Here is an 18,891-nt window from a genome sequence, read left to right as displayed (position 1 = left end):
TAACTCCCCGCGCCCCCCCTCCCCGCCCTGCGCTGACGCCTCAATTCTTGAAGAAATCGATCAACAGCTTCTGGGCAAACCCATAAACCGACCCTCTTAAATTAAATTTGATTTTCTCCAACGTTAGGAACTCCGCCAGGTCACTCACCCACAGCTGCCCCCCCCCGGGGTTTCAGTGGCTCCGAAACCCTCCACCAAAATCAGTCTCTCTTGTTGTCTCTCTCTCTTTCTCTCTCTCTCGTGACACCTTCAAAGCCCGAGATCTACGTATTGACTTTCTTAAAGAATGTGTTTTGCTCGAAGATCGGGAGGTTCTGAAAGACAAATAAGAACCTCGGCAGCACCATCATTTCCACTGTCTGCACCTGCCAGCGATAGTGGCAGCACATCCCACCTCATAAAATCTCCCCTCAACTGCTATACCAACCGTGCAGCTGTTCCAATCCCAAGCCACCTGGATACCCAAAAATCTGAAGCTCGCCCCCACTTCCTTGAACTACAACTCACCCAACATCCTCTGCTGCCCCTTGGCCTCGATCGCGAATACCTCAGTCTTCCCCATGTTTAGCTTGTATCCAGAAAACCAGCTAAACTCCTCCAGAATACTCATAATTCTCTCAATAACTCCCAGTGGGTCCGAGATATAAAGCAGCAGGTCGTCAACGTATAGCGAGACCCTGTGCTCAATCCCCTCCCGCACAATCCCATTCCAGCTCCTCAATGCTCAGCGCCAGTGCCAATGGCTCTATTACCGGGCAAAGAGCAAGGAGTGAGCGGGGAGGAGTGAGGGGGCTGGAGTGGAAGGGGAGGAGTGAGGGGGCTGGAGTGGAAGGGGAGGAGTGAGGGGGCTGGAGTGGACGTGGAGGAGTGAGGGGGCTGGAGTGGGCAGGGAGGGGACACCAGCTGGTGTAGCCCAAAGTACTCCACGCTCACCAGATTTGTCCACACGCTCGCTACCAGCGTCCTATACAACAATCAGACCCAGTCCACAAACCCCTGCCTGAACCTGAACCGTTCAAACACTTCCCACAAGTGCTTGGGCAGCACGGTAGCACAAGTGGCTAGCACTGTGGCTTCACAGGGCCAGAGTCCCAGGTTCGATTCCCTGCTGGGTCACTGTCTGCATGTGTTTGCTTCGGTTTCCTCCCACAGTCCAAAGACGTGCAGGTTAGGTGGATTGGCCATGCTAAATTGCCCTTCGTGTCCAGAAAGGTTAGGAGGGGTTATTGGGTTATGGGGATAGGGTGGAAGTGAGTGCTTAAATGGGTCAGTGCAGACTCGATGGGCCAAATGGCCTCCTTCTGTACTGTATGTTCTATTCTAACCTGGAGTGTGGTCCAGGTGATTTATCCACCTTCAGACCTTTCAGTTTCCCCAGGACATGAGCCTAAGTGATAGTCACCACACTCACCTGTGCCACTGATTCTTCTGGAGCTCTTTGGCATCCCACTGGTGTCTTCCGCTGTGAAGACTGATACAAAGTAATTATTCAGTTCCTCTACCACTTCTTTGTTTCCTATTATTACTTCTCCAGCCTCATTTGGCAGTAGTCCAATATCTATTTTTGCGCCTCTCCAACCTTTTTATATATTTGAAAAAACTCTTCCAATCTTCTTTTACATTACTAACTAACTTACACTCATATTCCATCTTCTCCCCCCTTGTTGCTTTTTTAGTTGTCTGCTCGCTTTTAAAGGCTTCCCAATCCTCTGGCTTCCCACTAATCCTCACCATTTTGTTTGCTTTATCTTTTGCTTTTATGATGTCCTTGACTTCCCTCACCAGCCATGGATGACTCATCCTCCCCTTAGCATGTTTCGTCCTCCTTGGTATGAATTTCTGTTGTGCCTCCCGAATAACCCCCAAAAAGTCCTGCCATTGCTGTTCCACTGTCTTCCGTGCTAGGCTCCTTTTCCAATCAACTCTGGCCAGCATCTCCCTCATGTCTTTGTAGTTACCCTTATTTAATTGTAATACCGTTATATCTGATTCCAGCTTCTTTCTCCCTCTCAAACTGCCGGGTAAATTCTATTTTATTGGGGTCACTGCTCCCTAAGGGTTCCTTCACCCGTCCCTAATCAAGTCTGCCTCATTACACATTACCAAATCCGAATTGCCTGTTCCCTTCTATCACCAGCTGCTCCAAAAAAACATCTTAGACATTCCACAAATTCCTTTTTTGCGATCCACGTCCAACCTGATATTCCCAGTCCATCTGCATATTGAAGTCCCCCATGATTATTGTAATATTGCCTTTTTTAACATGCCTTTTCTATCTCCTGATTTATTTTCTGCTCCACATCCTGACTACTGCTAGGGGGTCTGTACAGAATCCCATCAGGGTCTTTTTACCTTTGCGATTCCTCAACTCTACCCACAGACATTCTATGCCTTCTGATCCTATATCGCTTCTTCCTATCGATTTAACTTAATTCTTTACTAACAATGCAGTGCTACCCCCTCTGCCCATCTGCCTGTCCTTTCGACAGGGGACATATCTTTGGATATTTAGATACCAGCCCTGACACCCTTGCAGCTACGTCTCTGATGCCCACAATATCATACCTGCCAATTTCAATATGCACGACAAGCTCATTTACCTTTTCCGTATACTGTACATTTAGGTACAACACCCTCAGTCCTGTATTGATCACCTCCCTTCTCATAATTGTCATCTTTTTTGCTCTGCCTGAGGTTAGATTCCTGCCACCTTCTATACTCTCTGTTTTGTAAAATGGTCCGAAAACTTTACTAACCTCTCCTGAGCCTTCTCTAACTAGTTGAAAGTCCTCATCATTAACCTGCATACAACTGGTGAGTCTCTCCCCCCCCCCCAACCACACTATTTAGTTTAAAGCCCTATCTACAGCCCTAGTTATACAATTCACCAGGACTCTGGTCCCAGCATGATTCAGATGAAGACCGTCCCATCGGACCAGTACTCTTCCTCAGTATTGGTGCCAATGTCCCATGAATTCAAACCCATTCCTCCCACACCAATCGTTGAGCCACACATACTTCCTTAATCTTAGTGACCCTGTGCTAATTAGCTCGCGGTTCAGGTAGTAATCCAGAGATTATTACCTTTTTGGTTCTGATTTTTAATTCAGCTCCTAGCTGTTCGTACTCCCTTAGCAGAACCCTCTGTTCCTGTTCTACCTATGTCGTTGGTACCTACGTGGACCACGACAACTGGATCTTCACCCCTCCTACCCCCTTGTTCCTCTGCAGCCCAGATGAGATATCCCAAGCACCAGGGAGGCAACACAGCCGTCGGGATTCTTGATCCTGGTCGCAGAGAACACTATCACCAATTACGACTACATTTCTTTTCTCTTCCCCCACCTCAACAGCTCCCTGTACCACGGTGCCGTGGTCAGTTTGCACATCCTTCCTGCAGTCCCTGTTCCCATCCGCGCAGGGCGCAAGAATTTCAAACCTGTTGGACAAGTTCAGGACTGCAACCCTATCTCCTGGATCCCTCTACCGGCCTCACTCACAGCCACACCCTCCTGTCCCTGACCACTAGCCGAAATCAAGGTATTTAATCTGAGGGGTGTGACTGCCTCCTGGAACACAGTGTTCAGGTATCCCCCCCCCCCCCACCCCCCCGGGATGTGTCACAGCATGCGAAGCTCAAAATCTAGCTCATCAACTCTGAGCCGCAGTTCCTCAAGCAGGAATTGAATACGGAGCAGGCTCATGGACCGAGTGGTCTACCCGTGCTACAATTTGCATTACTGTTTAAAGCTGTGGAAATAGTTGCTTCAGTTGGGTATGGATAGGTTGAACAGTTGGAGGCTTTTTCCAATGCCGGAAATGACAATTACTAGGGGGCACAAGGGGGGGGGGGGGGGGGAAGAATAGGTTCAGTGATTAGCACTGTTACCTCTCAGCTCCAGGGTCCCAGGTTCGATTCCCGCTTGGGTCCTTGTCTGTATGGAGTCTGCATGTTCTCCCTGTGTCTGCGTGGGTTTCCTCCGGGTGCTCCGGTTTGCTCCTGCAAGTCCCGAAAGACGTGCTGTTAGGAAATTTGGACATTCTGAATTCTCCATCGGTGATGTGGCGACAAGGGGCTTTACAGAGTATCTTCATTGCAGTGTTAATGTAAGTCTACTTGTGACAGTAAAGGTTATTATTATTATGTGCGGGGTAAAGTTTTTTTACAGAGGGTGGTGGTGGCCTGGAATGCATTGCCAAGTGAGGTGGTTGAGGCAGAAACGTCAGCGACCCGTAAGACTTGTCTGGATAGACTCATGAACAGACGTGGGACAGAGGATACAGGCGTTTGGTCTAGATAGGACACGTGATTGGCGCAGACTAGGAGGGCTGAAGGGCCTGTTCCTGTGCTGTATTGTTCTTTGTTCTCATGGTCTAGTAAAGTTATTCTTTGGTCCGTTAGGACTATTTTTCTTATTGGGATGATATTGGAACTATGCAGGAAAATGTTTTGTGTTAACGAACAAAGCAAAAGAGAATCCAATTATTTTTGAATTTTATGATTCTTTCTAGGTTGTCCTGGAATGGAGCAGAGACCAATATCATGTCATGTTCGATTCTTATCGCGATAATGTAGCTGGAAAATCGTTCCAAAATAGGTAACGTACAGTTAGTTTCAGATACTACTTGATTGCTGGTTTAGAACATTGCAGATCACAAATGCAAGATTGAACTTGTTACAATCTGTTTGAGGGCTCATAGCTCTGTAAACCTCTCTTGTCTATTCTAGGTAATGGGTTTGTTGAGAGAGTTTTTAGTTGATTCGCCCATCAAGGAGAGACATCAGCTTCTTTTAGCACTGAATGTTCAGGTGAAAATGTAGCTGTTCGTTAGAAATGGGTGAAAGGAAAAAGTGAACATATACTTAGTGCATAAACACATATGGGTTAAATTGGAACTTTAAAAGATAGACTTGTATTTATATCGCAGTTTTCATGACCTCAAAGTGCAGTGCTTTATAGCCAATTAAGTACTTTTGAAGTGTAGTTATTGTTGTGATGTAGAAAATGCAACAGCTAGTTAGCACACAGCAACTCCCCCCAAATTGCAGAGCAATTAATCTTGGTTGAGGCATACATATTGGTCAGGATACCTGGGAGAACTCCTTTGCTTTTCAAAAATCATGGGGTCTTTACTTCTGCTGGGGAGGAGGACCGTAGTTTAACATCTCACTGGAAGACATTGCAATCCTCCTAAGTACTACACCAAAGTGTAGCCTAAAGTTTGCAGTTCAGTGTCTGGAGTATGACTTGAATCCACAATCATCCGACTCAGACAAGATTGCTGCCATTAAGCCTCAGCTGGTTCCTCCTGCTGTGTTAAGTGGTTTTAGTTTTGCATCAACATATGCATAGTATAAATTGGCAAGCTTGGAGACAGTATGAGTGTCCCGCATTCAGAAGTTGTATATCTGGTTTGTGGGTGCAGTGAGAGTATTTGGTAAGAACAAAGAACAAGGACTTTTGCAAAGCATTTAGCAGCGCTATTTCAGAGATAATAAGGATAGCTTTTATCTCCAATTTACTAAGATGTGTTAATTATTGAAAGAATGCTTCAAGCAAGGTATTCAACTTTTTTATTTCTATGAAATATTTCTATGAAATATATATACTGAGCTAACTGAGTTTGTATGTGCAGCTTTGTTACCATTGCTTTAGGGAGAGAAAAAGCTCCTGGATTGTACTATAATTAGACTGCATCAGTTGAAATATGCACATTGATTGAGTGACATTGCAGCCCTTTCAGTCACTTGAAGCAACAGAAAAGTATTGAATTGTTAGCCAATTGTTTAAATGCTTGACAAAGTTGATTGCACTATGTTGTGTACGTGGAATCTCTGAATGTACTTCACAGTAAAGTGTTTTTAATATGCTTGTCAGACCAATGCGATTTACAATATCTGTTGTACAAGTCTGTATACAGATAATTGAAATAGAATATGAACATCTACTTTAATGCTATTTTTGTATTTATTAGGTTATGTCTGCCAATGCCAGTTGATGTTGTCTATACATGGGTGAATGGTACAGATCCAGGTTTGCTGAAAGAACTATACAAAGTAAAGGAACAGATGAAGAAAGACCAGCGTACATGGAAGTATGTTTTTCTTTCTATCCCTTAACTTTGTTTGGCGGTGGTTTGCAAATTTTGGATTTCCATCTCTTTGCCCAGTCTGAGATCGGTTATGTTACTAAACTTGTAATCTTTTGAGGCTCGGAGAACACCGGTTCAAATCCTAAATTTAAGCGTTTCAATGTAAAAGAAATAAACAATTTGATCATGAACTAAAGTGATTATGAAGCAGATGGATTGTGGTGAACCAACTAGTTCATGAATGATCATTGGAAAATACAATCTGCTGTTCTCCCAGGTTTGGGAACTCTGCACCAATCTGGTTGACTCTTTGCTGTCCTCTAAAGCCACCTAGACAGCTGCAGGAGCTAACATTTACCAGAGACATCCCAATCTGAGAATTATTAAAAAGATCAATTAGCAGCAGGTCCTGTTAAAACTGAATCAGATCAAATTCAATCCCTTAGGGTAAATGTGGTGCTGAATGCCTTGCATATCTTTTCAACTGAGGCAGGTAAGTTCAAGTGACGAAGCCTGGACTTTGGATTTATGATTGTCTGAGGGAATGATAATTTTTTTTTGAGGTCAGCATCAATACCTATAACTAAAGATCAGTGGAAATCTGGGGAAAGGACACCCATCTTATACTGAAAACATAACCTGTCAAATTATGGATAAGTGATTTTGGTGAATAAATAGTTCTTTAACTTTTTATAAGATCTGATCTTGGTCTGTGGCATCATTTTGGGGAAAAGTCATGGTTCTCAGAGCAACTGAATTAAAATTAACGGAAGGTATGGTTTTAGAATGGGCAGAGTGTAGGTGTTAGAATACCCAGTGGTAACCAGGTTTTGATGGGATTAAATGGTTCCCCCAGATCTGCTCTTAACCTAGCCTGCTGCTGTCCTAAGACTCTGGGATATAAGGTGCTACTCACTGCTGATGATGTCACAAAGCAACCGAGCATACCGTACCCCGTGCCATTTTAAATTAAGAATTCTTGATTTCAACAAAAGTCAACACCAGATTTTAGTCAGTTACTTTTTAAAACTTTCAATAGAGGTATCAACCTTGCCGTCACCTTTTAGTATACGTAAGTCAGTATTGTATATATTACCCCCAAGTATTTTAAACAAACACTGCTGTGAAATATGTGTCAACAGTTGCCGGTGTAGAAGTGAATTATGTTCTAATAATTTTCATCAGTGTCCACGTTTTGTGACAATGGCCATGTAATTTTTAAGAATGTTACAGGTTAATTGCAGATTTATGGTAGTTTTTTTTATGGTACAAATCCAGGGTACTGAGCTGTTGGTAAGTACATGGTCCTGCTCTCAGCTACTCACATCATTTAAACTGAATAGATTCTTCATTATTTATGCTATTAACAAATTTGTATTTTTTATTTTTTAGGGAAAGTCTTGGAAATGCAACAGAAGCCACTAAAAAAAGGTAGTTAACTTCTATTTGATGCTGAACTTCAAAACACCTTTGAAAAGTTTTTTTTGAGTTTCATTCTCTGGTGTTATATCTGGTTTACCATATGTTTATATTTTTCTCAATGTGTAAGTTTAACATATTGTGGATAAGTAGGACAGATAATCAACTTATTGAATGCTAATTGCAGTTTCTTAGTTTTGAGGGTCTTGATCTTTGACTCTGATTATTGGAGATGACTCTGATGATTTCTATGTGACACTTGAGAAGGCAAGTGTGTCCAAACCTTTTCTGAGTAAGGTATCACACTACGTGGTAAGGAACCTTTTTAGGCACAAAAAATAATTACAAAACAAAATAATGTATTCAAGGCAAATTTTATACTGTGAATCAATCAATCGTAACCCCATAATTGGATTTGTGTGGTACCAAAAAGATGCACTGGGGAACTTCACAGGTAAAGGTTTGTATGGCAATTGGCCAGAAGCGCAAACTCCTTCCAGTCAATTGCCCTGGGCTAGGAAACCATCCAAAAATGTTATTTAAATTGCAAACTTTGTATGAATCCGGTTCTATTACACAAATAGTTACCCAGAAAAGTTAGAAGGATTAAAACCTCTCCGACCAACCTCTGATTGGCAATAACCATCTCCAACAAGAGAGAATCTAACCATCCTTCCTTGACATTTAATCTCTGTACCATTGCTGAATCCCTCCCTATACTGGGGGTTACCATTGATCTGTTGCCTTTTTTGCTTGCTATAAATAGGACAATCAATAAGGTTGCCCTTCTTTCTTTAGATATCGATATTATATTGCTCAGAGTCGCCAGGTATCAAACGATACCACCACAAGGTTCAACCAGATATCGATCAAAGAGCCAAACACCAGTTAGTTAGTTCAAGATCAAGAGTACTTTATTTACACACAAGATTAATCATGCAACATAAACACTACTAGTTAAACTACACCTATCAACTATGACAACCTGTACTTAACTTCAGACACCCGGCTTAGGTCAGAGGAACAGTGGCCTTTTGTTCGATTCTGGATCTACTGGGTCTGGAGAAGTAACTGCTGCTCAGCTGGGCTCATCCATCTGGTAGTGGGCGTTGAACTTGAACTTGCTTCTGGTGCTGCTGCACTTGGAGGTGGACATTGCCAGAGCGACAGGACCAAGAGAGATCGAACGCATGGCGGCCTCTCTCTTTATCTTTGGGAAGTTTTGAGCTTTTTTGGGTGGTCCTTCGGTTTGGACCCCATTAATTGCGTAGTTCTTGATTACTGTATTCGATTTGAGCCAATAAAGGGGCGGGTGCCTTTGGCTGGGTGGGTCTTAAGCGGTCATTGACCCTGTTGTTGATGCTTCCTGAGTACAGGGAGTGGCGCCGAAATGTCTGGGATTATATCAGTTACTCGGGTATCAGTCTTTTGTCTTACGGAGATGGGCCATCAAAATGCTAATTGGTTGGGGGTTTCGATGCTGTCTGGATTATTCGCTCATAAATATACATTCAGGTTCTGAGCCTGCCTGAACCTTGCATTGTCCATATTTCTCGTTATGCTTTGCGACCGTCCGTGTTTCTTATTGTAAGTGGCCATCCTAGATGGCAACAGACCAGAAACTGAACTGGAATGGCCATATCAATTGTGGCTATAAGAACAGGCCAGAGGCTGGGAATTCTGCAGTGAATAACTGCCCTCATGCCTCCTCAAAGCGTGCCCACTATCTACAAGGCACAGGTTAGGAGTGTGATGGAATGGGACTTCCGGTGGCAGCATGTTGGAGGAAGTCACACGTTGGCTCCTGCTCGAGGCTTGATATTTTGGACTTTAATGCCCGGTCCCAGGGGAAATCTTTTGACAATTGAGTGCAGGAAGACATATGGAAGGTGGGGGATGTCAAAAAACCAGAAGAAGGGAGCGAGTGAAGGTTCACTTGGTAGCTGGAAAAATGGCGGAGGCTGGGTTGCTGGGTGGGGCTGCACGGCTTACGGCAGAGCACATGGAGATGATGAGGAAGGAGATGATGGTGGCGCTGCAGGTGTTGGTGGAGTTTATTGCCCCCATGAAGGTATCTATGTCGAGGACATCGGCTGAGGTGAGGAAGCAGGGTGAGAAAATGAAGGGAGTGGAGGAAGCCATGTCACAACACAGTGATCAGCTCACCTCGTGAGTGAGGAGCTGCAGAGTGGTCAAGTCTAACAAAGATCTACAAGCTAAATTGGAGCACCTAGAAAACAGATTGGGCTGGAAAAACTTGAGGATCGCGGGCCTGCTCGAAAGGGTGGAGGGCCAGAGGCTGACTGAGTACTTTGCCAAGATGTTGGCAGAGCTGTTAGGCGAGGGGGAAGATCCCTCCCTGTACGAACTAGATCAGGCTCATCGGCCGTTGAGGCCTAAAACAAAGACGAATGAGCCGCCAAGAGCTGTGCTTACTTGCTTCCACAGGCACCACGTGAAGGAGAAGATCCTGAGTTGGGCGAAGCATAAGCTGGAGGTGCAGTGGGCTGGAACTGGTATGTGTATTTACCAGGACTTAACCGTGGAGTTGGCGAGGAGGCAGGTGGCCTTTACACTATAACAGCAGTGTGCGGTTCGGCGTAGTGTACCCAGCTAAGTTGAGGGTGACCTACAACTCCAGAGACTTTTATTTTGAGATGGTGGAAGCGGATTGGGGGGGGGGGGGGGGGTGGCAGTGGGGGGGTGAGAGACTCCTGGTCAGGTTAGTTATGTGGAACGTGAGGGGGTTTGGCAAAAGGGTTGAATGGAAGTTGCCTACGTCAAAACTAATTTAACAGTAGATACAAATGTTTTTCATAAAACTGAAGAGACTACAGCAATTGGCATGGAGTAGTAAATGTCTTTCACACTAATTTGCACTTTCTATGTTCACAACACTAGAGTAATGCAGGTTTGTTGATTGCAGTGAGAAGCAACCAGAATGCTTGTTTTCACAATGTGTGAAGGGACCAATGATCGTTTTGGATCCGAGTTTGCCAGCAAACATTACAGTCAAGGAACTGCCTTCACTCTACCCTTACTTTCAAGCTGTCAAACATGTATTGCAAATACCAAAGCTGAAAAACCCATTGTCCAATATTACTGTAATTATGTTTGATAATCAAAAAGAAGGTAAGTGTAAATGACTTTACGCTAAATAAACTTCTGATTTAAATTGGTGAATAACTTTTTAAAAAAAAAATGTTGGCATGTTCATTTGTTAAAACCAGAAGTCAAATACATAGGAAACATAGATATGAGATTAAATGGAAAAGATTTGGAACAGTGCGAGCCACTGAGTTTTGAAACTGTGGCATGCACTTGGTGATTAAAGCAGAGTATGTGGACATTTGGATGAGATGTTAAATTGGTGCTGCATCTCCCTTGTTAAAGATCCTACAGGAATATTCAAAAATGAAGAATTCTCTTGGGAGTCCTGGCCAAAATTCACCCTTAAGCAATAGCACAAAAAACAAATTAACAAGTCAATCAATTAATTGCTTTTGTGGGATCTTGCATTGTATGATTGGCTACATAACAACAGTGACTGAATTTCAAAGTGCAATTTGTGTGAACTTTATTCAATTTGTTCAGATCGATAATTGTTACTTTCTATATTATCTTTTGGTATGTTAATGCAAATTAGATAACGAACCTTTTCATAAAATTGCTGGTGCTGCAGCGAACTCTACTAGTCTTTAAAATACTACTACTATGCATATACATAATGGAATACTTTGTCCAGAAATGAAATAGATAAAGGGGGTCACAGATTTAGAATCTGCGAGATAACATTTAAATGTTTTCTTTCAGTGGATGACACACTTTCCGCAATGCAAAAACAAAATGGTAAACGACTGGCATGGAGAGGCTATCTGGTAGGCTTTTTTATTTTATGTATGTTTATCATTGAGTAATAAGCAAATACTCTAACTGGTTTAAGTTAATGTTGAAGTAAAATTTCAGGTTTCTGGTTCACTAAATACCTTGGATATTGTTGAGTTGCCGTTGATCTGTAAGCCTTGATTTCCTTGCCTCAATAAAAATCCTATCAATATCATAGAATTTACAGTGCAGAAGGAGGCCATTTGGCCCATCAAGTCTGCACTGGCCCTTGGAAAGAGAACCCTACTTTTTATTTAAAAAAATATTTTTATTGGGTTTTATACATGACATACTTACAAATGTACATATAGAAAAAAAACAGGAAGTAAAAAAATAATTTCATAGCACATAGCAGAAAGGGGGGAGGCCTTTCTCCCCACCCTTCTCTTTTTTTTTAGTACAAAACAAAAGCGGGTGGAAGGGACACCTGGGTGATGCCCCTGATATCACTTCCATCTCTTGGCTGTTTTTTTTGTCCATTTGCCTCAGCTTTGGCCCTCTGCCGTTCCTTCTTCCTGTTCCTTCTTTCTCTCTTTTGCCTTGCTGTGCTTATTGTGGTCGTTTCTAGCGCTCCCCTCCCAGTTTGTGTTCCCTCCTTCCTCCCTTCTGGCTCCCCTCTGTTGATCTCATTCCCTCCCTCCCTGTCCCACCCCCTTCACTGTTACTCCCCTTTTTTCCTGCTGCGTTTGGCTACTCCCTCTTGCTCCCCCTCCCCTCACAGTCCTCCCTCCCTTCCCTCTCTTCTATCATGTTCTGGCTATTTTCCCCTGGCTCTAGGCTACTTGTTTACGTGTTTTTGTTTGTTGGCCACAAACAGGTCCCGGGACAGTCGGGTGAATGGCTCCCATGTTTTGAGGGAACCATCTTCCCACCCTCGGATGACAAATTTAATTTCCTCCACTTGGAGAACTTCGATAGATCAGACAGCCAGTCTGCAGCTTTAGGTGGTGCTGCTGACTGCAAGCCGAGCAGGATTCTACGGCGGGTGATCAGGGAGGCAAAGGCAAGGGCGCCTCCCCCCCCCCCCCCCCCCCCCCCCACAAAGAGATCTGGCTGAGCTGATACCCTGAGGTCCCTCTGCAGGAGGCCTCCTCCTCGTGCACCCACTCGGCTTCAGGCTCCTTTACCCATCCCATCGCTCTCTCTGCTGTCGCTGCCCAGTGGAAGTACTGTAGGTTTGGGAGGGCTAGCCCCCTCCAGCTTTGTTTTCTGTATGGAGATATAGATCGGGATGGATCGAAGTAGGAAGAGGTACCTGGGCAGCACTTTCATTTTGATCGTATGCACTTTCCAAGTGGAAGTGTGTTCCATCTCTACGTCCTTCTTTACTTCCTCTGTCAGACTCCATTTATGAACCCCTGTCCAGTCATGAGCGATTTGGATTCTTAGGTAGAGGAATTTGTGTTGGGCTTATTTAAATGGCAGTCCCACCAGTGCTGCCCCTACTCTTTGCTGATTCATCAGGAAGATCTTGTTTTTGCTCCTGTTGAGTTTGTAGCCCGAAAAGGCACCAGACTATTTCAGGAGTGTGATGATTTCTTCCATGCTGCTTTGTGGGTCCGAGAAGTAGAGGAGAAGCCATCCGGATAGAGCGAGATTCTGTGCTGTCTGCCTTCTCTTTGGATCCCCCTCCAGTTCTTTGCTGTTCTGAGTGTGATCGCTAGTGGTTCAATCGCTAGGGCAAACAGCAGCGGAGACAACGGGCATCTTTGCCTGGTGCCCCTGTGCAGCTGGAAGTACTGGGAACTGGTGTTGTTTGTCCGTGCACTCGCCATGGGAGCTTTGTATAGGAGCTTCACCCAGGAGGTGAACCCTGTTCAAGACTGAACCGCTCCAGTACCTCTATGAGGTACGTCTACTCGACACGACACGACTGTGCAGAGTCTGCACCTTCTCCCTGTGCCTGCGTGGGATTCCTCCGGGTGCTCCGGTTTCCTCCCACAAGTCCCAAAAGACATGCTGTTGGGTGAATTGGATATTCTGAATTCTCCCATGTGTACCCGGCGCTGGAATGTGGTGACATGGGGCTTTTCACAGTAACTTCATTGCAGTGTTAATGTAAGCCGACTTGTGACAAAGATTATTATTATTATTACTCTGTCCATGGCCTTTCTACATCCAGGGAGTCGATCACCACCTAAGTTGAAGACTTATTGAGAAACCTGCTTGGTATAACATACCAGAGGTTTATTGAATGAACATTTGTAATTTATGAACTATGAGTATCCTTCAATGCATCAAGCCTTTTTACAGCTCGAGTCACTAGACCACTGCCTGTTTATAGCTGTTGTATCTGAATATAACCAAGTTGCTTGCTCAGTGATTCATTTTAGAGACCGTTTCAGAGGGAATGAAGTCTGGAATCATGTGTAGGCCAGACATGGCAAGGATGGCAGATTTTCTTCGCTAAAAAGTGGTGAACTGATGGAACAATCCTCAATGGGTTTTTTATGATCATTAAACTTTAATTCTGGATTTTTATTGATTGAATTCAAATTCCACCATCTGTCTTGGTGGGATTCGAACTCTGATCCCTGTAGCATTATTCTGTATCTCTGAATTCTTAGTCCAGTGATAATATCAGTTAGCCACTGCTTCCCCATTATGTTAATATGGCTTGACTTTTTATTTGACTATCAGTCTCTGTCAATATTTCATAGCTTTTACTTCTCAGTAACTACCAAAAATTAATAGGAAGTAACTTACTTGTCTAGACCACAGATAAAGAATCTCCTGGGTCAGTCTTAATGCAGAATCTTGCTTTTCTGAGTGGGTTTCCAGCATCATGCAAAGAGGAGGAACAACTCCGAGCCAAACTCCCACCAGTTGTTACTGGCAAAATGAAGCAGGTAAGATCTGATTAAATTAATTGTTTTGGGACAGTGTGGAAACTGAAAGTTTTATAAGATCTTTTTCTATTGGTTGAAGTTGAAAACAAAACTGCTCTTAATACTACTTTCTGGTGTTTGCAATTTCAATATAGGATACTGATGTATTTTAATTCTGCCTGGACTGTACGCAGAACTATATTTTCACTGTACCTGTACGTGACAAATCTAAATCTAAATTCAATTCACTCATATATCAAGCTGTGGTGAAAATTGGGAGCCGAATTACTAACTTCATATATCATCCTTTCTCCACTTTCTGTTTAACTTTCATTCCAACACCGCTGCTCTTTAAAATATAGGAAATATAAGGAGTAGGCTATTCGGCCCCTTGGGCCTGCTTTGTCATTCAACTGGACCGTGGCTCGTTTTCTATCTCAGCACCATTTTCCTCTCTCCATATTACTTCTATTTAATGTCTAGAAATCTATCGATCTTTGTCTTGAACATACTCAATGGTTGAGCCTCCACATCCCTCGGGAGTAGAAAATTTAAAAGATTCACCACCCTTTTGTGAAGAAATTCCTCCTTACCTCAGTTCTAAATAGTTTGCCTCTTCGAGTCTGTGTCCCCTGGGTCTAGACCTCCCAGCCAGGGGAAACTTTCTTCCTGCATTTATCGTGTGAAACCTGTACGAATTCTGTATGTTTCAATAAGATCTCTTCTCAATATTCTAAACATTAGAGAATATAAGGGGCAGCACGGTGGTACAGTGGTTAGCACTGATGCCTCATAGGGCCAGGGACCCAGGTTCAATTCCAGCCTTGGGTGACTGGAGTTTGCACATTCATGTCACCCAAGGCTGGTTTCTTCCTGGTGCTCCGGTTTCCTCCCACGGTCGGTGGAGATGTGCTGGCCGAATAGGCTCTTTCTGCACTGTAGGGATTCTATAGATAAGCCCAGCCTCCTCAATCTTTCTCTTAATTCAATTTTGCCATCAAGGGAGCAGTCTGATGAGCCATTGTTCACCCTCTGCAGCAAGTATATCCTTCCTTTGGTAAGGAGACCAAAACTAGAAACAGTACTCGGGTGCGGTCTTAACAAGGCTCTATACAATTGCAGCAAGACATGCTACTTCTGTACCCCAATTGTCTTGCAATATAACCCAACGTATAATTTGCCTTTCTAACTTGTTCAACCTCCATGTTGGCTTTCAGTAATTTATGAACATGGAAACCCAGGTACCTATGGCCATCAGGACTTCCCACTCTCTCACCATTTAATAAATATTCGGCATTTCTGTTTTTCTTACAGTGGATAGCTTCATATTATTCTTTGCATCCTCTCAACTTGTATTCCCACCGAGTTTTGTGTCACCTGCAAATTTGGAAATATTACAGTTGGTTCCTACATCCAAATCATTGATATAGATTGTGAATATCTGAGGCTCAAGCACTGATCCTTGCAGTATCCCACTAGTCACAGCCTGCCAACCTGAGAATCTCACATTTATTCCTACTGTCCCTTTTCTGTCTGCAAAACCAATTTTCAACCCATATATATTACCCCCCAATGCCTTGTAATCTGATTTTATTTACTGACCTCTTGTGTCGGACCATATTGAAAGCCTTCTTGAAAGCCTAGGGGCTTTTCACAGTAACTTCATTGAAGCCTACTTGTGACAATAAGTGATTATTATTATTATTATGAAAATGCAAATACACCCACACCATTCATCTATTCTAGAAGTCATATCTTCAAAAGAAGACCAACAGCTTTGTCAACCATGATTTCTCTTTCATAAATACTGCAATTGGCCTCAGTTATCAGAACCTTTATTTCTGATAGATTCTAGCATTTTCCTTACTAACGTTAGGTTGACGGGTAAGTAGTTGCTGCTTTCACTGTTGCTCCTTTCTTAAATGGTGAGATCACATTTGCTACCTTTTTCCATTCTTGGGTTGTGAGCATCGTTGTCTAGGCTAGCATTCATTGCCCAACTCTAGTTGCCCTTGAGAAGGTGGTGGCGAGCTATCATCTTGAATTGCTATAGTCCATATGCTGTAGTTACACTCACAGTGCTGTTCAGGTGGGAGTTCTAGGATTTTGTCCCCTGTGATAGAACTGCCGATATATTTCCAAGTCAGGATGTGTGTAGCTTAGAGGGGTATTTTGAGTGGATGGTACTCTCATGCACCTGCTCCCATATCCTTTTAGCCATATCAGTTGTGGGGTTGGAATGTGCTGTCTAAGGAGCCTTGATGAATTCCTGCAGTGCATCTTGTAGATGATACACACTGATGCCACTGCTGAGTTGGTTCTGGATGGAGTGAATGTTTGTGAATGGGGTGCCAATCAAAAATGCTACTTGGTTCTGGATGGTGTTGAGCTACTTGTGTTGTTGGAGCAGCATTCACCATGACAGTGGGGAGTATCCCATCGTGCTCCTGACTTGTGTAAATGGTGGTCAGATTTTGGGGAATCAGGAGGTGAGTTACTCGCTGCAGTATGCCTAACCTCTGACCTGATCTTGTTTTTATATGGCCAGAATTTATATGAAATGAAATGAAATGAAAATTGCTTATTGTCACAAGTAAGCTTCAAATGAAGTTACTGTGAAAAACCCCTAGTCACCACATTCCGACACCTGTTCGGGGAGGCTGTTACGGGAATTGAACCGTGCTGCTGGCCTGCCTTGGTCTGCTTTCAAAGCCAGCGATTTAGCACTGTGCTAAACAGCCATTGATTTATATGGCTGGTCCAGTTCAGTTTCTGGTCAATGGTAACCTCCAGGATGTTAATATTGAGGAATTCAGCAATGGTAATGCCATTAAATGTTAAGGATGCTTATCTTGTTGGAGATGTTCATTGCTTGGTACTTGGGTGGCACAGGTGTTACTTGACACTTGTCAGCCCAAGCCTTTATATTGTCCAGGTGTTGTTGCATTTGGACACTGACCTGCTTCAGTATCTGAGCAATCATTTATGGTGCTGAGCATTGTGCAGTTACCAGCGAGCAATCCCCACTTCTGACCTTAAACTGGAAGGATGCTATCCTGAAGAACTGCTGCAGTCCTGGAAATGAAATGAAATGACTGACTTTGAACAAATACAACCATCTTCCTTTGTGTAAGGTATGACTCCAATCAGTGGAGATTTTCCCCCTGATTCCCATTGACTCTAGTTTTGCTAGCGCTCCTTGGTCAAACGTTCTCTTGATGGCAAGGGCAGTCACTCTCCACTCACCTCTAGTGCTCAGCTCTTTTGTCCATGTTTGAACCAAAGCTGTAATGAGGTCAGGAGCTGAGTGATCCTGACAACCAAAACTGGATGTAAGTGAACAGGTTATTTCAGAGCAAATGCCACTTGATTGCACTGTTGATGACCCTTCCTTTACTTGAATGATGATCTAGTGAGGACTGATGGGGTGATAATTGGGTAGCACAATGGTTACCACAGTTGCTTCACAGCTCAAGGGTCCCAGGTTCGATTCCTGGCTTGGGTCACTGTCTGTGTGGAGTCTGCATGTTCTCCCTGTGCCTGTGTGGGTTTCTTCCAGGTGCTCCGGTTTCCTCCCACAGTCCAAAGATGTGCAGGTTAGGTGGATTGGCCACACTAAATTCCCCTTAGTGTCTAAAAAAGTTAGGTGGGGTTAAGGGGATAGGGTGCAGGTGTGTGGTGCTCGTTCCAAGGGTCGGTACAGACTCAATGGGCCGAATGTCCTCCTTCTGCACTGTAAATTCTATGTCTACAATTAGCCAGGTTGGATTTGTCCTTTTTTTTGTGTACAGGACATCGCTGGGTAATTTTCCACATTGCCAGGCAGGTCCTGGAGAACAAGGCTTCCAGTTATTGCTATTGTTGGATTATTACTGGAATATTGTCAGTGCTTTCAACCATTTCATATAATGTGAATTGGCTGAAGACTGGCATCTGTGATTCTGGGGATCTCCAGAGGTCTCCCTCAGCATGAGATATTTGTGGAGCCTCCTCCTCCAATGAGTTGTTTAATTGTCCACCACCATTCACGACTGGATGCGACGGGGCTGCAAAGCTTAGATCTGACTTGGTTGTACAAAAAGAACAAAGAAAAGTACAGCACAGGAACAGGCCTTTCGGCCCTCCAAGCCCGTGCCGACCATGCTGCCCGACTAAACTACAATCTTCTACATTTCCTGGGTCCGTATCCCTCTATTCCCATCCTATTCATGTATTTGTCAAGATGCCCCTTAAATGTCACTATCGTCCCTGCTTCCACCACCTCCTCCGGCAGCGAGTTCCAGGCACCCACTACCCTCTGTGTAAAAAAAAAAAACCCAAAAAACTTGCCTCGTACATCTACTCTAAACCTTGCCCCTCGCACCTTAAACCTATGCCCCCTAGTAATTGACCCCTCTACCCTGGGAAAAAGCCTCTGACTATCCACTCTATCAATGCCCCTCATAATTTTGTAGACCTCTATCAGCGCCCCTCAACCGTCGTCGTTCCAGTGAGAACAAACCGAGTTTATTCAACCGCTCCTCATAGCTAATGCCCTCCATACCAGGCAACATCCTGGTAAATCTCCTCTGCACCCTCTCTAAAGCCTCCACATCCTTCTGGTAGTGTGGCGACCAGAATTGAACACTATACTACAAGTGTGGCCTAATTAAGGTTCTATACAGCT

At 43.8% G+C, this 18,891-nt stretch overlaps 1 protein-coding gene across 2 annotated transcripts in view; it reads left to right on the top strand.

The window, feature by feature from the left end:
- The window catches only part of gnptab (N-acetylglucosamine-1-phosphate transferase subunits alpha and beta), a 139,241-nt gene that overhangs the window by 7,220 nt on the left and 113,130 nt on the right, over positions 1-18,891 (top strand). The window contains exons 3-8 of one of the 2 annotated variants that reach the window (XM_038780170.1): positions 4,513-4,598; positions 5,977-6,096; positions 7,486-7,524; positions 10,439-10,644; positions 11,326-11,390; positions 14,112-14,246. In XM_038780170.1, the coding sequence (XP_038636098.1) occupies positions 4,513-4,598; positions 5,977-6,096; positions 7,486-7,524; positions 10,439-10,644; positions 11,326-11,390; positions 14,112-14,246 (651 nt within the window). Of the gene's footprint in view, positions 1-4,512; positions 4,599-5,976; positions 6,097-7,485; positions 7,525-10,436; positions 10,645-11,325; positions 11,391-14,111; positions 14,247-18,891 lie in introns of those variants that run through there. The other variant, XM_038780171.1, reaches the window with a different exon arrangement.

The sequence above is a fragment of the Scyliorhinus canicula genome, chromosome 20 (genome assembly GCF_902713615.1).
Source record: "Scyliorhinus canicula chromosome 20, sScyCan1.1, whole genome shotgun sequence".
NCBI lineage: Eukaryota > Metazoa > Chordata > Chondrichthyes > Carcharhiniformes > Scyliorhinidae > Scyliorhinus > Scyliorhinus canicula.
Note: the sequence above shows the minus strand (reverse complement) of the source record. Positions and strands in the feature narration are given on the sequence as shown.